General features: G+C 38.6%; 1 protein-coding gene across 2 annotated transcripts in view; it reads left to right on the forward strand.

Annotated features, from left to right (window-relative positions):
• Nucleotides 1-26,289, forward strand: part of LOC105490684 (succinate-CoA ligase ADP-forming subunit beta) — a 66,567-nt gene that overhangs the window by 36,139 nt on the left and 4,139 nt on the right. For both annotated transcript variants that reach the window (XM_011756554.3, XM_071081335.1), the window contains exons 7-10: nucleotides 17,392-17,553; nucleotides 17,667-17,809; nucleotides 22,699-22,819; nucleotides 23,275-23,363. In XM_011756554.3, the coding sequence (XP_011754856.2) occupies nucleotides 17,392-17,553; nucleotides 17,667-17,809; nucleotides 22,699-22,819; nucleotides 23,275-23,363 (515 nt within the window). The remainder of the gene's footprint in view (nucleotides 1-17,391; nucleotides 17,554-17,666; nucleotides 17,810-22,698; nucleotides 22,820-23,274; nucleotides 23,364-26,289) is intronic.

Consider the following 26,289-nt stretch of genomic DNA (forward strand, 5'->3'; position numbering starts at 1 on the left):
TTAAACTCATTAAAACAAAACAAAAAAAATAAAACACCTTATAGAGACATGCACAAAGGGGTCGGAACTGCACTGTCCAATACAGTGACAATCAGCCCCATGTAGTTTTTTTTTTTTTTTTTTTTGAGACGGAGTCTCGCTCTGTCGCTCAGGCTGGGGTGCAGTGGCCAGATCTCAGCTCACTACAAGCTCCGCCTCCCGGGTTCCCGCCATTCTCCTGCCTCAGCCTCCTGAGTAGCTGGGACTACAGGCGCCCGCCACCTCGCCCGGCTAGTTTTTTGTACTTTTTAGTAGAGACGGGGTTTCACCGTGTTAGCCAGGATGGTCTCGATCTCCTGACCTCGTGATCCGCCCGTCTCGGCCTCCCAAAGTGCTGGGATTACAGGCTTGAGCCACCGCGCCCGGCCAGCCCCATGTAGTTATTAAAATTAATTAAAGTTACATAAGATTTAAAAATTCATTTACTTAGTTGCACTAGTCATGGTTCAAATACTCAATAGCCAAATGTGGTTACCATATTAAGAGAGCACACATATAGAACATTTCCATCATTGCAGAAGGTTTTATTGGGCAGTGCTGGGTTAGTGTATCCAGTGTGGTGGTGATTGAGCTGTAATTTTATGGAATTAGCTATCTGGATATATAGATTGCATACTATATACATTTTGCATCTTTCTTTATTCACTTAGTAACATATCCTGGGGAACTCTTTATGTATATGGGGTCTTTATATATTAAGGATGTCAATCTTTTGTCTGACATTTGGTCTGAATCTTTTTCTGAGATTGTACTTTATTGTTTAATGTTATTTGATTTTTGGGGAAATATTTTTGTTTTTGCATGTACTCAAATCTCATTACTTTTTTTTTTTTGAGACTGAGTCTTTGCTTTGTTGCCCACAGTGGAGTGCAATGGCGTGATCTGGATTCACTGCCATCTCTGCCTCTTGGGTTCAAGTAATTCTTCTGCCTCAGTCTCCCAAGTAGCTTGGACTACAGACATGCACCACCACACCTAGATAATTTTTTTTGTGTTTTTAGTAGAGGTTAGGTTTCACCATGTTGGCCAGGCTGGTCTTGACCTCCTGACCTTAGGTGATCTGCCTGCCCCGGCCTCCCAAAGTGCTGGAATTGCGGGCATGAGCCCCTGCGCCCAGCCAAGTTCCATTACTTTTATACTGAGATATTTTTTTTTCTCCATCTTTTACACTTTTTTTTTTTTTTTGGAGACGGAGTCTTGCTGTGTCGCCTAGGCTGGAGTACAGTGGCGCAATCTCGGCTCACTGCAAATTCCGCCTCCTGGGTTCACACCATTCTCCTGCCTCAGCCGCCAGAGTAGCTGGGACTACAGACGCCCGCTGCCACGCCCGGCTAATTTTTTGTATTTTTTTTAGTAGAGACAGGGTTTCACCATGGTGTTGATCTCCTGACCTCATGATCCGCCCACCTTGGCCTCCCAAAGTGCTGGCATTACAGGCGTGAGCCACCACGCCCAGCCTTCTCCATCTTAAGATCAGTAAATATCCTCAATGTGTTCTGTTTTTTCTTTTGGGTCAGTTTAGTCAGATATGTTCTATTTTTTAAATTGTTTCTTTTTTACTTTTAAATGTTTAATCAATTAATATTTTACTTTAGCTTTACTTTTAGTTTTTTAGAGTATCTTATTCTATTTTTAGTAAAGCTAAAGTAAAGGTTCTGCAGTGAGAACTTTATTTTCTTTTTTTAAGCTTTCAAGTAAAGCTAAAGTTCTGCAGTCAGATTAAATTATGGCATTAAGATATTCTAAAAACTCTAATAGTAAACTGCATGAAGACACACTTGGAATTTAAAGTCCAAATGTGATAAGATCCAAAGGACCTTCATAACTGAAGTCCTACATCAGATTCTCTTATTTGAGGTAGAAGTTCAAGGAAATTGATGTTCTCTCTAATTTGTTGTTTGATTGACTATTATCTAGAGGGATTATGGATTCTAGGTGGAGTGGGATTCTTTCAACCATGGCAATTTTGACAGTTTCTCATGGGAATGGGTTGAGTTTCTTCATGGTCTCAGAAGTTATTATTGTTTGAATTTTAAGTCTCTTATGTGTTTCACATTTAAAGATATATAACATATTAATATATACAAGTTTATCACAGCTTTGACTCCTCAGTTACCAAATTTGGGGAAATAATAGCACCCCAAAACCTTAGCCATTCACTGGGAACAATTATCCAAAGCATTACTATGTTCCCAGAACCTTGGCCTTAGTTTTATCAAAGATTGTGGCAGAAATTCAGTGGTATCTGAGTGAAGAAGAGTAGACAGATACTAGTCTCACCAGAATACCAGTCATCCTGATTATTTTCCTGTGGACTGAAACTCAGGAGAAATCTCCAAGCAAAAATTGATTTTGGTACTATGCATTTGTTATTTCTAGAGAGGAAAACTACCAATGTGTCATCTCCCCTGTTGAGTACCATGAAATAGGCCCCTCAGTGTGAACTGAGAATGGGCTCTACTGATATTCTACCCATACTTACTTGTGAGCATGTATTGTCAGTGGCTGCTTCTACTGCCTGTTACAGACCTTCTGCCTAAGAAATCTCTTTCCTAGGGATTTTACCCTGAGTATTTTTCCATTGGAGAATCGCCCTCAACTGCTTCCTCAGTAAACCTACCTTGATCTTCTGGAGTGTCCTCCAGAGGCCTAGCAAGGACTACTGCCTTCACTAGGTGTTCCTCATGCCCCTCCCCTTCTTTTTAAAATTTAATGGGCTACCCAGTATTTAGAAAAACACTTTTTTAAAATCTAAATACTGATTTAAAAAACCTTAATACTGAGTCACAAATTAAAAAGTATTAGCAGATATCCAAGAACTCATAACACAGATAATGATCTTTAAACACAAAGCAATAACATTGGAAATTAATATAAAATATTGTATTTTTTAATTTTTTGAGACAGTCTTGCTCTGTTGCCCAGACCGGAGTACAGTGACACAGTCACAGCTCACTGCAGTCTTCTGGGCTCATGCAATCCTCCCTTTTCAGCCTCTTGAGTAGCTGGGACTATAGGTGCGTGCCACCATGCCTGGCTAATTTTTAAAAATTTTTTTGTAGAGATGAGCCCTCAGTCTGTTGCCTAGGCTCGTCTCCAGTTTGTGTGCTCAAAGCCATCCTCCCACCTCAGCCTCCTAAAGTGCTGGGATTAAAGGTGTGAGCCATCATACCCAGCTTATTTTTTTTTAAAAAGAAAATACTTTATGAATTAATGAAGAAACAATAATGGAAATGAGAAAATATTTCAAACTGAGCAACTGCAAGGAATGTATTGTTCATTGTGTGGAGTACTCATTATCAAAGGGGTCAGTTTCTTAGTATTTAGGTTGGTGCCAAAATTGCAGTTTTTGCCATTTTTTAAAAAAAAACAGTGATTACTTTTGCACCAGCCTGTATAACTTAAATGTAGTTATCTAAAGATTAACTAAAAACTGTCCAAGAACCATTCAAGAGTGGATCCTTATCCAGTTTATATGGAAAGCAAAAGCATAAGAATTGCCAATTTTTTTCCTATTCAACAGCATTAATTTAATTTAATGGGTGATATTTTGCTGAACTAAATCATTCCTTACTGTGAATATGGTACCATGTAGGCTTTTTTCCCCTTACTTTTAAATTTTGATACAAAAATAAACAGTATAGGGAACTCCTAAATACACTTTCCTCAACATTGCCAGTTGTTTACATTTCACTCTATTTTATTCTCTTTCTGTTCTCTTTCTGTCTGCGTAAACTTGCATTTGTGTGTATAAAAATATATTTGGAACCATTAAGGGTAAGTTGGAGACATTGTTCTTCTAGTGTCTAAAAACAAGAACATTTTTTTTTTTTTTTTGAGACAGTCTCGCTCTGTCGCCCAGGCTGGAGTGCAGTGGCGCAATCTTGGCTGACTGCAAGCTCTGCCTCCTGGGTTCTCACCTTTCTTCTGCCTCAGCCTCCCGAGTAGCTGGGACTACAGGCGCCCGCCAACACGGCTAATTTTTTGTATTTTTAGTAGAGACGGGGTTTCACCATGTTAGCCAGGATGGTCTTGATCTCCTGACCTCATGATCTGCCCGCCTTGGCCTCCCAAAGTGCTGGGATTACAGGCGTGACCCAAGAACATTCTCTTATATAACCTGACTACATTTATGAAAACCAAGAAATTTAACACTGAGAAAATATTATCTAATTCAAAATACATATTCAAATGTAGCCAGGTGTCCTAGGAATGTCCTTTATACTATTTTCCCCTAGGACCAGGATCACACATTGAATTGAGTTGTCACGTCCATTTGACCTGGAACAGATCTTGAAGTTTGATTTGTTTCTTGACCTTATGTTTTTGTTGTTCCTTTTTTTTTTTTTTCTTTTTTTTTTTTTTCTTTTTTGAGACGGAGTCTCGCTCTGTCGCCCAGGCTGGAGTGCAGTGGCGCGATCTCGGCTCATTGCAAGCTCCGCCTCCTGGGTTTACGCCATTCTCCTGCCTCAGCCTCCTGAGTAGCTGGGACTACAGGCGCCCGCCACCGCGCCTGGCTAATTTTTTGTATTTTTAGTAGAGACGGGGTTTCACCGTGGTCTCGATCTCCTGACCTTGTGATCCGCCCGCCTCGGCCTCCCAAAGTGCTGGGATTACAGGCGTGAGCCACCGCGCCCGGCCTTTTTTTTTCTTTTTTAAAGAAGGGGTCATTTATTTCGTAGAACGCCCTTCAGTTTGTGTTTCTCTGTTTGATGTTCCCTCATGGTGTTTTTTTCCTTCATAGTGCACGTTGTCAGAAGGTACATTATGTTGGTTTGTTCCAGTATTGATAATGTTAACTTGGCTTACTTGTTTAAGGTAGTGTCCAGAAGGTTTTTTCATTATAGAATCATTATTTTTTCCCATTGTAATTACTATGAAATTTGTGGGAAAATGTTATACTACTTGTCAAACTTTTACCCATTAGTTTTGGCATCTACTGATGATTTTCTAACTACATCATTACTTCTATATTTAATAGTTGACTTTGTATTAAAAGAAGAGCTTTCTCTTCTGCCCCATTCGTTTGTATTAGGATGGGCTTATCCATTATTTAATCAATGAGTTACCCATTTTAATCATTATTTTGTTGGACGGACTGTCCCAGATTTGGCCAGTACAGGCCACTTTCAGGCTTGCTCCTGTGGCCTCTTTTTTTTTTTTTAAATAAATGAAAAATTATAAATAAAATTATAATTTAACTTACAATATTGAAACAAATACACTTTCAGGAAGTTGTTAAAATAATACGGTCTTGCATGCCCTTCACCCATTGATGACATCTTATTTAGCTGTATACACCCACATAGTTAGTTGACATTGGCTCATTACTGTTAGCTAGACTAAATATTTTATTTAGTTTTCACCATTTTTTTTAAACATTTTAAACCTGCAGTCATTTGTGTGTGTATGTATAATTTATTCCTTACATAGATTTGGGTAGCCACCACCACAATCAAGATACAGACTGTTCCATCAATACAGGCGACCTCTTTGTATTCACAACCTCTACCAATTCTTTCCTACCCTGTCCCTGTGCCCTGGAAATCACTAGTCCATTCTCCATCCTCTATAGTTTTTTTTTTTTTTTAAATTTTGAGAATGTTATATACATGCAATCATATAATATATAACCTTTTAAAGTTGACCTTTTTACTATACATAATGCCTTTGAGGTCTATCCAGGTTGTTGCATCTACCAATAGTTTCTTTTTTATTGCTGAGTAGCATTCCACTGTATAGATAGTACCTGATTTCATTCAACTATTTACACTTTGAAGGATATTTGGGTTACTTCTTTTTTTTTTTTTTTTTTTTTTTTTTGAGATGGAGTCTCACGCTGTTGCCCAGGCTGGAGTGCAGTGGCGCGATCTCGGCTCACTGCAAGCTCCGCCTCCTGGGTTCACGCCATTCTCCTGCCTCAGCCTCCTGAGTAGCTAGGACTACAGGCGCCCGCCACAGCGCCCGGCTAATTTTTTGTATTTTTAGTAGAGACGGGGTTTCACTGTGGTCTCGATCTCCTGACCTTGTGATCCGCCCACCTCGGCCTCCCAAAGTGCTGGGATTACAGGCTTGAGCCACCGCGCCCGGCCGATATTTGGGTTATTTCTAGTAGATTGCTGTTACCAACAAGCTGCTACAAACATTTGCAAGGTTTGTGTGACTGTAAGTCCTCCCTTTGTCCTTTTGATATGCCCATATTATTATTTGAGCAAGGCTTTAAATTTTGTGCAACAATATATTCCAGGATTGTCTTCTGTTTTCCTTGTCACAGTTTGGCAATCCACTGTTTCTCCAAAGGACCTTGGCTTCTTTTTGTGGAAAACGATATTTATTAATAGGTACCAAGATAGACATACTACTTAATGTATATTGCTAATATTGTGTGTCATTGCTTCTAGGCCTTTTCAGCAAACACAGCCAAGAAGTATGTGTGTGTATGTGTATGTGTATGTTTGTACACATACATAAAAACACACCTATGTTTATGTCTGTTTTTTTTTTTTTGTTTGTTTGCTTGCTTGTTTGTTTTGGGACCAAGTCTCGTTCTTTTGCCCAGGCTGGAGTGCAGTGGTGTGATCTCAGCTCACCTCCATCCCCCGGGTTCAAGAGATTCTCCTGTCTCAGCCCCCCGAGTAGCTGGGATTACAGGCACATGCTACCATGCCTGGCTACTTTTTTTGTATTTTTAGTAGAGATGGAGTTTTCTCCATGTTAGCCAGGCTGGTCTTGAACTCCTGATATCAGGTGATCTGCCCACTTCAGCCTCCCAAAGTGATGGGATTACAGGCGTGAGCCACCGCGCCTGACCTTCTATCTGTATTTTTAAAAAAAATTTTTTGTAAGGCCGGGCGCGGTGGCTCAAGCCTGTAATCCCAGCACTTTGGGAGGCCGAGACAGGCGGATCGCGAGGTCAGGAGATTGAGACCATCCTGGCTAACACGGTGAAACCCCGTCTCTACTAAAAAATACAAAAAACTAGCCGGGCGTGGTGGCGGGCGCCTGTAGTCCCAGCTACTCGGGAGGCTGAGGCAGGAGAATGGCGGGAACCCGAGAGGCGGAGCTTGCAGTGAGCTGAGATCCGGCCACTACACCCCAGCCTGGGCGACAGAGCACGACTCCGTCTCAAAAAAAAAAAAAAAAAAAATTTTGTAGAGATGGGCCCTCAGTCTGTTGCTTAGGCTCGTCTCCAACTCGTGTGCTCAAGCCATCCTCCCACCTCAGCCTCCTGAAGTGCTGAGATTAAAGGTGTGAGCCATCACACCCAGCTTATTTTTTAATTTAAAGAAAATACTTTATGAATTAATGAAGAAATAATAATGGAAATGAGAAAATATTTCAAACTGAACAACTGCAAGGAATGTAGTGTTCATTGTGAGGAATACTCATTATCAAAGGGGTCAGTTTCTTAGTATTTAGGTTGGTGCAAAAATTGCAGTTTTTGCCATTTTTTAAAAAATCTCCAAATGTATACTGATAACTCTAATTCCACTTGAGTTCTTCAAGGTTCATTCTAGTTTTACCACTTTCTATATTTATAATTTTCTTATTCAACATTTATATAAATGGCTTTTATTAGCTTCAATATATTTATTCATTTTGTTACCAAAACACCAGGGCTTTGGTCTAGGTCCTGCTGCTTCCCACACAGAAAGCCAATCACTGAGAGGTATTGCCAAAGAAGGGTTTAGTTGGGTGCTGCAGCTGAGGAGATGGGATCTCATTCTCAAATCTGTCTCCCTGAGGGACTAAAACCAGGGGTTTATATAGCAGGGAAGAAAGGTAACAATGTGTAAGAAACAAAACCTAGGGAGGGGCAAGGAAGCAGTAATAATGAATGAGGGGTCAGAGTCTCATTGTCTGCATGTGGTGATCTGGTGAGTTTCAGTTCTTCGATACGTTTGGTTTGAGAGGTCCCAAGGTCCCTTCCTGAGGAAAGAACTCATAAGTCTTAAGCTTTAAGACCAGAAAGGTCAATTTCTGTGTTTATCCAAAAGAATAGTCTATGGGAGACTGTTGGGTCAGTTTCAGTCTTCCCTTTCTATTTATCAATTCCTCAATCATGAGGAATCCGGTCATTGATCTTTCTGGCGCTTCATGCTGAGGAGGGGTGTCATAGGCAGCTCCATACCATAGGTGACCATGTAGTCACCCAGGAATCAAAGGTTCATCTCATAGAGTTTCTTCTCCATACCATAGGTGACCATGTAGCCACCAAGGAATCAAAGGTTCATCTAATAGAGAGTTTCTTCTGATACATGTTTCTCTCTCTGGTCTGCCACTTCCACCAAAGACAAATCACAGCAGGATCTACCTGCAAAATAAGCTTCTACCAATCTACATGCAAAATAGGCTTCAGTCCCATATACTTGGCCTGATTACCCACACACAGTGCAACAAGAATCATTGCCCATAGATTCTTCCAAATTGTCTTTGCTGGAACATCTCACAAGGTCGTTTTAGTCAAAGTCCTAGGAAAATAGCCAGTTCCTCCAGCTGTGCCCTATTACAAAAGAAAACAGGTTTTTTTTTTTTTGTTTGTTTTTTTGAGACGGAGTCTCGCTCTGTCACCCGGGCTGGAGTGCAGTGGCCGGATCTCAGCTCACTACAAGCTCCGCCTCCCGGGTTCACGCCATTCTCCAGCCTCAGCCTCCTGAGTAGCTGGGACTACAGGCGCCCGCCAACTCACCCGGCTAGTTTTTTGTATTTTTTAGTAGAGACGGGGTTTCACTGTGTTAGCCAGGATGGTCTCGATCTCCTGACCTCATGATCCACCCGTCTCGGCCTCCCAAAGTGCTGGGATTACAGGCTTGAGCCACCGCGCCCGGCCAGAAAACAGGTTTTTATTAAATGTATGCAAACACACACATTTCCATGAATTAAGAATATTCACAAATACTTTCCAAATTCTGGAGAAATTAGGCAGAGAGAGAAATATGCCTCAAATTCTACTTACAAAAGTATCCTCTACTCAGTACACTTAAAGGATATATCAAGGCTATATATAGCTCAAAAGGAACATATTCTCCAGACTTTGAAAAACAAAAAACAAACAAGAATCAGCAATATTTCAAACAACAAAAGCCATAAAAATTATTTTGGTCTTCCATTATTTCAGTCCATGCAATCAACTCCTGCTGTACTTCATATTGGGTTAGCAATCTTTATAAACACATTAGCTCTTTAATTAGAGTCCTGGAAGGTCTCTCTAATCCAGGGGCACAAACTCCCAAAGTTTTTAGAAACCTGCATTAAAGAGTTCTTTTCATGAACTCCTCCAAAGAAGCAAGCCCTGGACCGTAGGTGATTATAAATCACTTTTTGAGGAGAATCAGAGTAATATATCAACTGTCATGTCAAAAGCCATAAGACAGTCATGAAGACACAGTTGATAAGGTAATTAGGTTACTTGTGTGGCATACAACAATTTAACATAATCATAATTACAACTGACAACATATATTAAGGCACATCAGAATTTCAGGAATGTCATACAATCCTGGAATACATATTAACAACATATCTATATAAATATAACCCTAAGACAGTTAAATACCACCTCACATATGAGAATGCTTCCTGTATAATTCTAACGTAACAAGCTTAATAAGCCTAATATAGCTCTCCTGGATGTCAGGGAACCTAATATCCAAAAAAAAAATAGTTTGAGGTCAAAAAGACTGAATTTAGATCTTGAAATTTTGCTTATAGAAAGTTTGGCAAATATCAAAGTTTTAAGACACTTGTTATCACTGTAAAATGTCATTCATTTAGCCAAAGTTATACAAAAACATTTACTCTTTGATAGAGAGGGACTCATTTTCCTAAACAATAAGATGTAATAAAGATAGCATGCCAACTAAACCTGTCTGGCCCTTCCCCCTCCATTTTCTCCCTGCAGCTTACTCAGAAGGTAAACAAAATCTTTCATCTCTTAATATTACACAAACATTTTGTTCAAAAGCAAAAACCAAAATTTTCCTTTATCTGATATGTTATTAATGTTAAAGTTAATTTTAATAGAACTGTATAAACCTAATTTTAATCAGCTTGATAATTAGGTAAAATTTTCATAAATTTTTAATAACTTCCCATTTTCTTTTTAAAGAGCATATCAGTGCTCCAAGAAAACCATGTTGTTCTAACACATAGACCCACATGCTGGCCTTGCATCAGTGTGCTTTTGGTATTAATGTTTAATTTATAGAAAAACTCTGAACTAATATTTTCCCTCAAAATCAGCCTTTACAATCTTACATGACCACCTCTTCCACAGTGGTCCCTGGGCCTAGAGGGATTGAATCGTTTTAACTTCTGGGCCCGTGTCTCATAAAAGCAGTTCATTATGAGTGTTAGTCTTCAAACCAGTGCAACACGTGCACACATTCATTCTGTTTACAAGTACACACATGAAGACCCATCATTGATAAACGTCTAGGGATCAAAAGTCACTAGAAAGTCTCTTTTTTTTTTTTTAAAAAAAAACTACTTAATTCAAATGAATGTCACTTAATTTTAATAATGGTCAACACAACTAAATTAGTTTGAGGAGAAATCCTAATGAATATAATTTCCTTAATGACAGGGAAATTAAGTCAGTCTTTTCTGAACTTTAAAATTTTGTACTTATATTACAGTTTTTCTTCGTTAATTTGATTGAATTGAATTATTTTGGATATGAACACTTAAACATTTTTATTCTCACCTTTTTCCAAATAACAGAATATATAATGTACTGTTCAGAAATTGTCTTTTATTGTTATTTTTGTGTGTGTGCCAGAAACCTTAAAGCTCTTGTAGTTCTCTAGATTGTTAGAGGTAAGCAAAACCCACCATAGTTTAAATGGCTGGTGTTCTCTATCAATTTTTAAAGGCTTGACCAAAGTAGCTTAGGAACTTTAGTTAAATAAGGCAAATTGTAGAAGGAAATAAAAGCTTTCCATTAGGAAATGAAAAAGTTTATGGTTTTATATATATATACATATACAAGCAAAACCCACAGAAGAACAACAGCAAACAAATGAAAATTAGAAGCAAAAACAAACAGGAAACCCAGCCTTCAATCTGTCCCCTACTCAGTCTACCCTGGAGGCTACAGTGTTCCCATAGCCTCCCAAAAAACCACATGATGAATATTTTATTCCTGGTATACAATTCAGTAATCTTAAGTCCACCAATATCACCATACATCCTGTGCAATCAAGAAATTCATTCTAGGCACATGACCAGTAAATAATTCAGTGCCAGCACTATCCATGCAAAACAACTAACATAGTGTGAAGCAATGCAAGTATGTATGTATGTGAAATTTGGGTCTTTGCTAAATCTGGCTTCATACTTAAGAATTGTTAAATTGCTGATGCATTTCTTTACAGTATTTCTAATTTTACCTTCATCAAGACTAAGAGCTTTAACTATGAAATGTTAATTAGCCAAATTTCTCTAGTTCTCAGGTTTTAAAGAATCTATTATCTAAACCTTTTCTGTGTTCCGTTTTCTCTTTATGTGCATAAAGATAGACACACTGGAAAACCAGAAAAGCTACATATGACTTACACAGACCATCCATGACATACCTGAGCTTTCCAATCAGTCCCAGATTTTTTTCCTCTTCCTCCTCCTCTTGGACTTTCCCATCAGTCCCAGATTTTTCTCCTCCCCCCTTCGCCTCCCCCTTCTTCTTTCTTTTTTCTTTAAATAACATTTTACTCCAGGACAGCAATTTACCATACAAGATCCTTTCACATACAAAATTACTATCTTGGCTTTATAGCCTTCCTTACCAAAAATACATGATCTTCATATACATAATTTTCTTCACACCTTTCTCCCCCACTTACTTCCTTACTACCTTGTTTCATAAAAAACTTTTTCAAGCCCATAATTTGAATTAACTTTTAGATAACTTCTGAATTAAACAAATTTATTATTTTCCTCATGACACAGTTTTTGGGCACTTTTTTTAAACAGAATTATATATTAATTCTTATCCTTAGTAACCTTAAATGTTAGTGAAACCCTAGGAAGCAATCCTGAAGTATATTAGTATTTTGTAGATGAGAAAAGTTCCACAGTTTTTAAAAATATATTTCCCTATATCATAAACCTTTCTTATTTTTTTTTTTTTTTTTTTTGAGACGGAGTCTTGCTTTGTCGCCCAGGCTGGAGTGCAGTGGCCGGATCTCAGCTCACTGCAAGCTCCGCCTCCCGGGTTTACGCCATTCTCCTGCCTCAGCCTCCCTAGTAGCTGGGACTACAGGTGCCCACCACCTCGCCCGGCTAGTTTTTTGTATTTTTTAGTAGAGACAGGGTTTCACCATATTAGCCAGGATGGTCTCGATCTCCTGACCTCGTGATCCGCCCGTCTCGGCCTCCCAAAGTGCTGGGATTACAGGCTTGAGCCACCGCGCCCGGCCATAAACCTTTCTTAATTGGAAATGATCCAGATATCTAATGAGTATCAAAAATAATTTCAAGATTTTAAATTACACAAAAAGTTTACCTAAAACGTTTATCCCAATTACATGTATTCAGTTCTTTCATTTTAAACAGTTTATGTAGATTACTTCTGAAAACTGATAGATGCCATCATTTAAAGTTATTTCCTTATTAACCATTTTATCATCTATGAATATCAGTCATTCAGTGAAATAAGAACTTTAAAGTTAACTACATAGGCATTTTCACCAATAACTTAGAAGATTCAACTATTTTCATTAAACCAGTAACATAGTCTTATCAAAAAATTTGCACAAAGATCATTTTGTTTTGGCTGTGTTTATAGTTTTATAACCTTCTATGCCAAACCCTGACACCTCAAAGTATCTACCAGAGACAAATATAAAATCCAGGCAAAAATGTATGCTGACCATTCTGAAGACATTGCTGTTTTAATTTTACTAACAATTTTTTTTTTTTTTTTGAGACGCAGTCTCGCTCTGTCGCCCAGGCTGGAGTGCAGTGGCTGGATCTCAGCTCACTGCAAGCTCTGCCTCCCAGGTTTACGCCATTCTCCTGCCTCAGCCTCCCGAGTAGCTGAGACTACAGGCGCCCGCCACCTTGCCCGGCTAGTTTTTTTTTTTCTTTTTCTCTTTTTTTTGAGATGGAGTCTCGCTCTGTCGCCCAGGCTGGAGTGCAGTGACCAGATCTCAGCTCACTGCAAGCTCCGCCTCCCGGGTTTACGCCATTCTCCTGCCTCAGCCTCCTGAGTAGCTGGGACTACAGGCGCCCACCACCGTGCCCGGCTAGTTTTTTGTATTTTTTAGTAGAGACGGGGTTTCACCGTGTTAGCCAGGATGGCCTCGATCTCCTGACCTCGTGGATCCACCCGTCTCGGCCTCCCAAAGTGCTAGGATTACAGGCTTGAGCCACCGCGCCCGGCCATTTTACTAACAATTTTAAAGCTAGCTTGTTTTAGCAAAGATATATTTAAGTCACATGAATTTAAAAATTGCTTGGTCTTAATTTATGTGCACTCTTTTACTTATAAGCTAATTTGGTAGACAAAACATATAACAATAAGTGTACATATAAACACATCTAGACATGTATACACACACACAAATGAAAATCCAGTAGTGTTTACCTTGGAACTCTAGCCATGAGATAGCAATACAAACTCACTGATTTTACATGATTGTACTTTGTTTACCCCAATAGGTAATCCACTGAAAGCTGTGAACCAAAACTTGGGTAAAGCAGTTTTCATGGCAGTTTGATTTTTTAAAAGGCCAAACCTCTCCGTACTCCAAAGAACACTGGGGCCAAACATCACCAAAGGAGAACATCACATGCTAACCAGGCTTAACCCTGCTTAGGATAGCAACACAAAAGCCTGGATAACATGCAACTCCATCCCACTTTGTCATTCAACAGCGAACTCCAGATTCCAAACAATGGTAGGACCAAACAGTATTGCAAAAGTATATCATTTTACCAAATTCTAATTTCTCATAACTGTATAAAACACACACAATCACCCAAACACAATCCAACTGCTACAGCAAGAAACAAGCCCCAAAAGTGTCCAAACTGAAACACTTAGGTGCTTCCTCTCTCCATTAGTTGGGCTTGGTCAACTGCAAACAGAAGTTCCTTAGGAATTTCCCAAATCGAGAGGAGCTGATCCACCTGTCCAGTATCCACAAAGGACACTCAGTTGCCCAGACACAACATGCAATTACAAAAAAACCTCCAAGAATATTCATACTGAAACAGGGTGCTTCCCTCTCTCAGTCATTTGGGCTTGTTCAACCTACAAATGAAAATTTTTTAAAAGATTTTCCAAATAGAGAGGAGCAAATCCTTATGTCTGGGTCCACAAAGGACACTCACCTATATGGATGCAGATACAAGTTTCAAAGGCAGTTCTAATGAGGCGATCAGGAAGGTCGTTGGGGCCGGCTGTGGTGGGGCCAGAGAGAGACTGACACTCACCTTCAGCCAAAATTGGGCAGGCGGTTGCTTAGATGACTTCTGAGACTCCCCGCCCACATCAGCTGAGTCACAAGCAACATGTTCCCTATCAGTCAACCAAAATCTGTTATGGAAACACTAGGGGTTTGGTCTAGGTCCTGCTGCTCACCTCACAGAAAGCCAATTACTAAGACAACAAGTATTGCCAAGGAAGAAGGCTTTAATTGGGTGCTGTAGCTGAGGAGATGGGAGCTCAGTCTGGAATCCATCTCCCTGACTGGCTAAAACTAGGGGTTTATATAGCAGGGGAAAAAATGTAACAATGTGTAAGAAAATAGGAACTAGGAAGGGTCAAGGAAGCAATCATAAATGAGGGGTCCAGAGTCTAGTCTCATTGTCTGGATGTGGTGATCTGGTGAGTTTCAGTTCTTTGATACATTTTTTTTCCAGAGCCCTGAAGGTCCCTTCCTGAGGAAGGAACTCAGATAAAACAAGTATAAGCTTCAAGCTTTAAGACCAGAAAGGTCAATTTCACTGTTTATCCAAAAGGACAGTCTGTGGGACTATTGGGTTGGTTTCAATTTGTTCATGTATTTTTGTTGTTCTTTCCTACCCATAGATCAAGATTTACCAACATTGGCATTATTGACATTTTAGGGTAGGTTGATTTTTTTGTTGTTATGGGAGGCTGTCCTGTGCTTGGTTGGACGTTTAACAGAATGTTTATCCAATAGCATTCAGATGCCAGTAGCATCCCCCATTTTGACAAACAAAAATGCCCCCAGACATTTCGTGATGTCCCCTTTGGGACAAAACTGACCCTTCTTGAAATTTACCACTTTAGATTCAGATTTCCACATGTTATATGCCTTGAGCCTGAAGAACTTTCTTTAGCATTTCTCTTAGCGCAGGTCTGCTAGTGATGAATATTGTTGCCATTATTCTGCAAATGTCTTTATTCTGTCCTTGTTTTGAAGTATATTTTCACTGAATATAGAATCTTGGCTTGATATATTTTTCTTTCATCACTTTTTTCCTGTCCCATTCTCCTTTTCTTCCAGTTTCGTGTTAGACTTGCTGATATCATCCAAGAGGTCACTGAGGTGCAGTTTCTTTTTTCTTTTTTTTTTCTTCTGCAGCTGGATCATTTCTGTTTGTCTTCAGGTTCACTGACCCATCACCAGTCTGCTGTTAAGTTCATCCAGTGAATTTTTTATTTCAGATACACTTTTTAGTTCTATTTTCCATTTGTTCCCTTGTTTTATTATCTGCTCATATTACCTGTGTGTTCATTTATTATGACCATATTTTCTCTTAAATCCTTAAACATGTTTTAAAAAGTTTATAGTAGTCTCCTGATTATTCTAAATCTGGGTTACTGTGGGTTTGGTTTCAGTTGACTGCTTTTTCTCTTTAATAGTGGTCACATTTCCCCGTTTCATTATGGATCTAGTAAGTTTGACTCGTATACTGTACATTTTGGGAGATAAGTTGTAAAGACTGAATTCTGTTGTCTTCCTCTGAAAGAATATTGACTTTTGATATTAATGGTACTTAACTTAGCTGGGCTCCAAACTTTGTCTCCTGTGTTGGGCAGCAGCTGAAATTGCCTGTTTCTTTCAACCCTGTATCTTTTCAGGAACTGCAAGGAGAATGTTATGGTTAGATTGGAGTAAGGAAGGGGTAGAGTACTAAAAGGTGAAGTCAGAGAGGTGACCTTTGTTGAGAGCCATTTTGGTAGAGTGCTGGAAGTAAAAGCCTGATTAGAGTGGGCATAAGAGATAATGGCAGGAAAAAAATTTGATACAAGGAGTTTAAGCACAGGGGTTGGCAGTTAATAAGTATTTTATTTAGGCTTTATGGATCACATATAGTTTTTGGTGCTGCTGTTTTTCTTCTTGTTCTTCTCATTCTTTCTTTTCCCCTTTTGTCTTCATAATCCTTTAAAAGTGTAAAACCCATTCTTATCTTACAGGCCATTTGAAAAACAGGCACAGGTTGGACTCGTTTGCTCACACTTTTAATCCTGGCATTTTGAGAGGCTGAGGCAGGTGAATTACTTGAGGTCAGGAGTTCGAGACCAGCCTGGCAAAAACATGGCAAACCCTATCTCTACTAAAACTACAAAAATTAGCTGGGTATTGTGGTGCATACCTGTATTCCCAGCTGCTCTGAAGGCTGAGGCATGAGAATCGCTTGAACCTGGGAGGTGGAGGTTGAAGTGAGATGAGATCATGCCACCACTGCACTCTAGTCTGGGTGTAAGAGCGAGACTCTGTCTCAAAAAGAAATAAAAATAAAAACAGGCACAGGCCAAATTTGGCCATAGTTTGCTTACCCCTCTGTTTCTTTTTTTCCCCAGAAACCGTTGTTCTGAGACCCCTCTTTTAATTAGACAGATCTTCAAGGAGTTGCTGTGTAGTGGAGAGTAAGGAGGAGATAGGAATTAAAAGATTTTTTTCCCTCTTTGTTAAGGTGAGGAAATAAAACAGTTTTAGCAAGTTGGCAAGATTTAGCCAATAGAAAGGTAAGGAGGAGGCAGGTTTATAATGTAGGGGAGACAGAATTGCTGGAACAATATTTTTGAGTAGAAGAGAGGGGATGGGATATGGGGCCCAAGTGATGGGGTTAGCTAGGAACAAGGATAGTTAATTTTTGATAATTTTTAAATAATTTAAAATATTTTTGAGGTTTCCTTTTTCTTTATGTAGTGCATAGTATGGATGTAGACCCAATAACTTTGATGGGGCAGTTTTAATTTCCAAATACTCTTTTTTAAAGAACAGTTTGAATTCATGGTGAACATAAATTGAAATACTTTCATTAAGTAACAAAGTTAAAATGTGTCTTTTCCCTAAATGAAAGACCATTTGATTATTTGATACTTTATTGTATCTGTCTTGAAATTGAAGTCATTTTCTCTTTTTCCCTTCAAAGTATTGTGTATGGATGCAAAGATCAATTTTGACTCTAATTCAGCCTATCGCCAAAAGAAAATCTTTGATCTACAGGACTGGACCCAGGAAGATGAAAGGGACAAAGACGCTGCTCAGGCAAATCTCAACTACATTGGCCTCGATGGAAATATAGGCTGCCTAGGTACCATGTGTTTTTATGTTAGAATTGGATTCGCTAAGTTTAATTTGGATTTACTAAGTTTAATTTATTTTCTCTATGTTTGTTGCTTATACAAATCATTTTCCCCTATATAGTAAATGGTGCTGGTTTGGCTATGGCCACAATGGATATAATAAAACTTCATGGAGGGACTCCAGCCAACTTCCTTGATGTTGGTGGTGGTGCTACAGTCCATCAAGTAACAGAAGCATTTAAGCTTATCACTTCAGATAAAAAGGTAAGGGCAGGGCTTGATATATTTTTATATCATGTAAATATATGAAAACATAAAAATGTATATTTTTATATTTTAGAATTCATATATATGTCTTATATGTATTTTGAGTCTTTTTTTGCTATCATATCTTTTTTGCAATTCTTCTGAACACTCATTTTAATGTTTGTGTAATCTGTCATTATAGATGTGCCATAATTTAGAACTACGTGTTTATTAATGATTATCAAAGTACAAGGGATGTGAAGTATCATAATTCAAAAGACATATATATTATTAATCACTAGATATTTGTTAAGGAGTGTATCTATTGTGTGGCCAATGTAAGGCTTACAAAAAGATAATAATCTCTGTGGAACTATTCTTACTGGATTTAGACCGAGAATTCTTTATTGATAGGGATCATATCTTACTAATTCTTGCTTCTCCTAGTGTCTGGTATAATGCCTAGTACATATGTAGGTCATTAATATTTATTATTGATGATGATGCTGACAATGTATATTTTTATTTGTAGTGTTAGACCGTAGAATTGTTTAAAATATAAATTTACTTCACTGCCTTTCCCTTTGAGCCTACAGCCTTATTTTCCATATTTATTAATTTTGCAAAGAGGATTAAACTAAAATGAGATGTAAAATGTGCATTATTTCCCTTGTTTAGTAATTACTAAAACAAGTAAACATTTTATTGGAACTATATTTCTATAGCTTCTTTTGACTTAAACCAGAGAAGCAGAGTATTAAAGACAATCTAATTATATAACTGTTGAGTACTTACTACTAGAATTGAGTACTTACAACTAGAATTAGAATTCTAGTTGTTTATTTTTCTAAGCATGGCATTTAGGGCCCAGGTGCAAGAATGGAGAAAAGTATATGAAGAGTTGTAGGGGACTGACGTGATGGGCATCAGAGTTGGAAACAGAACGCAGACCCAGGGTGTCAATGTGGATAGCATTGAAGTGACTATATGTTTTGTGATGGTCACTATGCTTGGACTTGGGAATACATGAGTCCTTCTCTTAAGTTACTTATAGTTTTACTGCGGTGATCGACAAAAAGTAGTGCTGTTCTACCACAGAAGAACAGAAGACAGGCAAAAACTGGGAGAATTAGGGTGGCCTTCACTGAATGGATGATACCTTGAGCTGTCTTGAAAATTAAATGAAGGCAAGAGGAAGAAAATATACAAAGACATGGAATCCAGAGAGGGCCATTATGTTCATGGGGTGATAAGATGCTTATGTGTAAGAATAAGGCATTATTGAGATAAATGATAAGAGATAATGTTGGCAAATTGTGACCACATTTGTGAAGATCCCTATTATCTATAGTTAAGGAGTTTGGATTTTAACTCCCTACCCCAGCACATACACAAATGCATATATCTATCCCCTGCCTTTTTGTTTTTTATTTTAAAGAAAATTTTAAAAGAAGATTAGTAGGGAGTGAAATGAAGAGTAGGGAAACACTGACTGACAGGAGAGATCAATTTCAAAGAGAATTCATTCATTATGAATTCTCTTGTCATGGAAGAGATCCCTGATAAAGGCAATATCAGTAAGAATGAAGAAAAGAAACAAAGAAACCTAATTTAGAGGCATTTCTGAGATAGGGGAGATAGGGTCATTAAATCCTTTTTTTTTTCTTCTTTTCTGGGAACCCCGTAGAAGGGTTGGTTAAGTTAACGTTAGGACTTTGGTCTGGGGAGAATCATTGGGTGGTGATGCCTTTCATGCTGTCAGAGGCAAAGTCGAAGAATAGGTATTTCTGAATGTCAAGTTTGGATTGTGGTGACTATATCTACTAGACAGTGGGTTGAAAAGATTGTGTTGTACTTCCTATAGTGGAGAATAAAGTCTTAGGAGTTGGTGAGGTGATCCATGCAAGTGAGATGAGAAACCAAGAACGGAACCTGGCCCCTCCATTCTTGTTGAAGGGTTGAATAGAGAAGGAAAACCCAAATGAAAAACAGAGAACAAATGACAGAGATAGGAGCAGATCGGGAGAGAGTGGTTACATCGAAGGACCAAGGTGAAGAGTTTTGAGAAGTAAGGCATTGGGAAATAATGTCAAATGCTGTAGGACCATTCAGACAGAGTAAGAACTGAAAGAGGTGAGTATGAACCTTAGTAAGAATAGTAGAAGACATGGGGGCATAGGCCAGATTGTAATGGAATGATTTGACAAGGAATTGAGGGAATAGAGACATCCAGGAGAGATTACTCTTCCAGGACTTTTTTTTTTTTTTTTTTTTTTTTTTTTTTAACAAAGGTGTGGAAGGGATGTAGTGCTATCAGTCAAAGGCAGTAGGACTGAGGAGAGTTTTGTGGCATATGTTTTCTTGCTTGTTTAGAAGATCAAGAAGATGAGCTGTTTCTAGTTGGAGGAAGAGAAGAGATTTGAAAATAGAGTGAATGTAGCTAGAGGGGTGAAGACCTGGAGGAAATGCAATATAATAAATAGATGGAGATAATTATCTGGCCAAGTTAGCTTTGGAAAGGTGGTTACTCCTTTCCTGAGGTGCTACTAGAGAAAGGAAGGTTGTATGCTAAAAGTTAGAGCACTTGCATGGGATAGGAGGCTTATGAAGAGAGTTAGAGATATGAGGCAGACTACTAAGTTGAGGATTGCTGATGAATCATTATGTTATTGCTCTTCAGGTTATGCTAGTGTTTCCAGTTTTGTTTTCAGTTTTTACTTTTTTACTTTTCCTTGAATAAACTATGGCTGGAATCATCCGAAGAGGCATAGTTTGAAGTAGGATGGCAGAAGAATAGGTAGGACAGAATTGAGCATGTAGGTGGCAGTGACATTGAATTGCTCAGCCATATGTTCCAGGCTCTATAGTGAAGAAAGTCAGATCCATTGAGAGCTGATAGAGTTGAAGATTAGAGATTGATTGAGGAACTAGAGGCTTTTAAGAGGAAAAGATAGTGTTTGATAGAGCTAGAGGTAAAAGGCATTAAAGTGAAAGGGGAAGGAGGTTGAGCAGAGAATGAGATTTATACATTTAATATTCTAGAGACACTCATTCTGGCCTAGCCCAGGATTTATCTATGGTAGTAATTTGTTTAAATTGACTACAGGTGAAAGTGGCTTGGTAAAGATCCAAGAACTTTAAGGCTGGAGTGCTAGATGGTGCCTGGTGGTGAATATGGAAACTATCCAGAATGAGGTGAGAGGGAGAGAGATGGGAGATGCCAAAAGCTACTATGAGTTCTAGTCTATATGAATTCCAGAGCTTCATTTCTTGAAGATCTGCTAATAATAGTGGTAAGGTAAAGAATGTATAGTATAGCTCAACCCTTTTCATGTGATGGCATTCACAGAAGATATTTCAATGAGGCCTTGGAGGTAGATGGAGAAGATTGCTTGTAGTCAGAGTCCACTGGCCCTGAAGCTCCTGCTGCCCCAGAGCGTTCCTAGCTGCCCCAAGAATTGAGGGAAACAATGTTTTGGTGTATCTACAACCCATTTTAATCTCACTGTTTGAGAAACCTTGGTGTAGCTGAGTGAACTAAACCTCTTTTTTAAAAGATGAGATTATTTGGAAATGATAGGAGAACACTGATTCAGAACTATCATTGTGATGTTGAAAGAATGCTGACCCAAACAGGTCCTGAGATTTGGATGTGAAATGTAGCCAAGAGAGGGCCATACAGGAGAAGTTGGGTGATTGTTAGGGCCTTGCTTGTGTGAAAAGTTGATTACATTGATGGGGATTGTTTTGCAGTGAGCAGGTCTATGCACGTGTACCCCCAGAGGCCAGGGGATCTGAGAGGCCAAAGAAAGAGGCTGGCAAATCCAGTTCTCAGAAAGAAACTAAATTTATATGGAGACTTAGAAACAGAAACTATGGGGTGAGTGGCTGCAAGATGGTGGATCTCCACACTCACCCTCCAGAAAGTATCCTTTATATAGTGAGCTTTTTTTCTTGGTAACACGTGTACAGCTGGTCATGTCTGAGACCCTCTTGTCAAACTTGTGACCCTTGGGGAAGTTGAGTAAGCATCTTTATGAGGAGTCATTTATGCTACAGGCATTTTTTCTTTCTAAGGGTTATCTATGTTACAGGCAGTGTTTCTTGACCTTGCTGCAGAAGGCCTTGCTCTGCAGGAGTCAAACATTGGTCATTATGGCAGTTTTGCTTCAAGATGGTGTTACTCTTGCCATACAACATGCCCCTTTCCTACAGGAATAGATGAGGAAATGATAGGTGATGAATACTAAATTGGAGATCTTGCACGTGAGACTATCTTATAATATGATCTGGGGGTAGTCATGTTGGTGAATGGCCAAGTTTAACAGGAGAAAGTAAATGGAATTAGATGGTCTTGTTCATATGGGATATAGTAGAGAAGGAAATGTGAACTGGGTATTGAAATTACCCAAGGAGGTGGAAATAAGTTCTGGTGGGCAGTGGACTACACAGACTTCAATAAAGAGAGCTAGAAGAGGGTATGGTGGTTTGGTCTGAAAATCTTTCTTTTTTTTTTTTTTTTTTGAGACGGAGTCTCGCTCTGTCGCCCAGGCTGGAGTGCAGTGGCGCGATCTCGGCTCACTGCAAGCTCCGCCTCCCGGGTTCACGCCATTCTCCTGCCTCAGCCTCCCGAGTAGCTGGGACTACAGGCGCCCACAACCGCGCCCGGCTAATTTTTTGTATTTTTAGTAGAGACCGGGTTTCACCGTGGTCTCCATCTCCTGACCTTGTGATCCGCCCGCCTTGGCCTCCCAAAGTGCTGAGATTACAGGCGTGAGCCACCGCGCCCGGCTGAAAATCTTTCTATCAAATTAATGTTTATCATGAAGCACATATACTAGTATTTTGGGGGGAAAAGAATTTAAATTTCTTTTAAATTTTAATCTATCAGAACACTTTATTCATAGGTACTGGCTATTCTGGTCAACATATTTGGAGGAATCATGCGCTGTGATGTTATTGCACAGGGTATAGTCACGGCACTAAAAGATTTGGAAATTAAAATACCTGTTGTGGTACGGTTACAAGGTGAGTGTAAAAGGTATCTTGCAATTGTTCCTAATTCTTTAAAAGTTCACATTTCCATGGAGCTCGGTTCATTAAAACATAGTTTTTGAATAGCTGTGTCTTTGAAAGCATTATCGATACGAAATTTAAAACTATAGTTTTAAAAAAATGTTAACATTGGGGCAAAAATGTTTACACTTTTGCTTGGTATAATTTGATACACATTTTATTTGTTGTGATTTGTCTTGAAGTCTGACTTGCCTGAATTACTAAGCAAGTCAGAATTATTGTAAGGCAAAATATTTTATAAGATAACCTGGGTTTTTACAGTATTTTCTTTGGTTTAGAAGCATTTATGCTAAACAATGGAAGTCTCCTCTGTTGAGGTTTCATTCTTGTACCATGTTTTGGCAAACATTTTAAAATGCTTTTGTGTGTGCATTTAAAACATTTATATTTGCATAAATCATTTACAGGTACACGAGTCGATGATGCTAAGGCACTGATAGCAGGAAGCGGACTTAAAATACTTGCTTGTGATGACTTGGATGAAGCTGCTAGAATGGTAAATGGGCCATGTTAATCTAAGGATAATTTATAAACACAGATTCTAAAACAAAGCTAATTATTCATGTAGCTAATAATTTGTGCTTCAGCTAAATATTATGTGTTATGAATGGTTAAAGAAAACGATTATTTATGACTCTTGCTGAAAGATGTTAAGGCAGACTTTATTCAGAGGAACTGTTGCAATAAGCATAGAGACTACTGCAGTGGAGTTTTGCAGTAGGGGAGAAAGATTGGGCCCAACTCCAAATACAACAAGGAAAAGTGGGAATTTATAACCAAGGAAGAGGGTGGGGGCAGTGGATGAAAAGTTACTAAAAGGATGCATTATGGGTAAGGGAAGACCTTGGCTAAACTGACTTAAGCAAGATTCTTGCTAAAATTGGACTATGCAGGGACAAATACAGAAGTCCAAAAGTTAGGATCAAGTTGAGAAGAGAGTTCAGAGTAGCCTTTGGGAGGCTGAGACAGGAGGATTGCTTGAGTCCAGGAGTTTGAGACTAGCCTGGGCAACATAGGGAGACCCTGTCTTCTCACACACACACACACACACACACACACACACACACGTATATGTATGTGTGTATCTATCTATCTATGTTCGATAAATATATATTGAAAAAACAAAAGAGTTTGGTCAAGGAGAGAATCTTTGTCAGAACGTCTTATACCTGTGATCATCTTAAACAACGGTCAGCTCCTGCCCAATCTTGTTTCTTGTTTTGTCTGTATTCTTACTTCAACTGTGATTATTTTCAAGCAAATCCCAGACGTTGTATCATTTCTTATATTTCATAATGCATCTATAAAAGATACAGGTATTGATAATGGTGTATTTGTTTTAGGTGGGGTAATGGTATTATGGTTATGTTTTATAAAAAATAATACAGTCTTTGAAATTTCTGAGTCTCTCATATCTTTTGTTTAAGTTCTTTGTTAGGATCAGAATAAGTCTCTGCATTGCAGTTGGTTAATATGTCACTAAGTTTCTTAATCTGTTGGTTTCCCCTTTTAAAAAGAAAAGCATTTTTTGTGGTTTATTTGTTGAAAAATCCAGGTTGATGGTCCTGTTAAGTTTCTCATAGTCTGGATTTTAATGGTTGCATCTTTAGGGTGTCATTCATTTACTGTGAGCTCTGCCTTCTCTATGTTCTCTGCCATCTGTATTTCCTGTAAACCGGGAGTTCAGTCTATAGGCTTGACCATATTCATATTTGATTTTGGGGAGCAGGGAACAAGAATATTTCATAGTAGGTGTTGTTTAATTTCATCAAAACATATACAATGTTAGAACATTTCTTTTTGTGGTATTACTAGCCATTGACATCATAGCTTAGATCCAATATTTTGTTTGTGTTGCAAAGCGGTGCTATTGTAATTCTGTCATTCTTCACTTATTTTGCATAGGAAAAGTAGGATAATTACCTGATTGTTTGCCTTTATTGACCAATTTTCAAAATAATGTTTGTTCTATTATGTCCAATAAAGGTGACCTAGGCTTTTTTTTGTTTTGTTTTGTTTTGTTTTTGTATCTTGTTTACTTTTTGTTTTCAGGGGTGTGTGTGTGTGTGTGTGCACGCGTACACATACATGCACGTGTGTGTTCCACTGGCATACTGTTTTGAACTTCTGACTTAAACATTTGATGTAGTTCAGTTCATATAAGTTGTGATTGATTGAAATTCTCCAACCTTTGGCCTTTGGGAACCTCTCTTCAAGTTAATTTCTGAACTGCATCCTTCTGACACGCCCTCTATCTGGTATGATAAAATGTTTCAGGCTCATCTTTACATTTCTTGAGTCAGAACTTGAATGGGCCAAATGGTATTTAGAGACCACAATTTGGGCCTTAAGAGTATTCATAGATACTGGGTTGATTATTGTTTCTGAGCTTTTTAAGTGGCAAGTCTGAGAAAACATGTATTTTTTAAAGAGATGATATTTGAGTTCATACTGGTATTTTCAATGCAAGTCCAGGAGTATGGCTTTTTATCTTTTTTTTTTTTTTTGAAATGGAGTCTCGCTCTGTCACCCAGGCTGGAGTGCAGTGGCTGGATCTCAGCTCACTGCAAGCTCCGCCTCCCGGGTTTACGCCATTCTCCTGCCTCAGCCTCCTGAGTAGCTGGGACTACAGGCGCCTGCCACCTCGCTTGGCTAGTTTTTTTTGTATTTTTTAGTAGAGATGGGGTTTCACCATATTAGCCAGGATGGTCTTGATCTCCTGACCTCGTGATCCGCCTATCTCGGCCTCCCAAAGTGCTGGGATTACAGGCTTGAGCCACCGCGCCCGGCTAGATTTTTTTCTTATCTGACATCTGTTTATGCCTTCTTTCATGCCATACTATCATAATTATTCATTTGGTTTGTCCCTTAGTACAGATATGACAGTTTTATAATAAGAATACCAACAGTCTGATTACTGAAAGCAATTATATCTGCATTTCTTTCTGTCCTTTTGGGTATGTCCCACAACTTACTGGATTTTAAAATTCATGTGAAATAATTCTCTGTGTGTTTTGCCTTGGTTTGATATAGTTTCATTGTTTTTAAAGGGATTGCTTTAAAAAAAAAACCCTTTTGTTTTATATTTTATATTTACATAATTCTGAAGTCGAAAGTATAGAACAAGGTATTATCAGGGAATCTAGCTTTTATATGTTTCCCTCTTTCCTTCTTCCCCAACAGGCAACCTTTTTACCTGTCTTTTTTTTTTTTTAAGAAAGTTTTGGTTTATCTTTCCACTTTTTAAAAACATAAGCTAATTATATGTATATAACTCTATGTATGTGTACAGTAGTCCCCCTTATCTGCAGGGAATGTGTTGCAAGACCCCCAGGGGGTGCCTGAAAGACAGTACCAAACCCTGTTTATACTATGCTTCTTCCTATACATACATACCTTTGATAAAGTTTATGTATTAGACA

This window comes from Macaca nemestrina, chromosome 16 (genome assembly GCF_043159975.1).
Source record: "Macaca nemestrina isolate mMacNem1 chromosome 16, mMacNem.hap1, whole genome shotgun sequence".
Classification (NCBI taxonomy): Eukaryota; Metazoa; Chordata; class Mammalia; order Primates; family Cercopithecidae; genus Macaca; species Macaca nemestrina.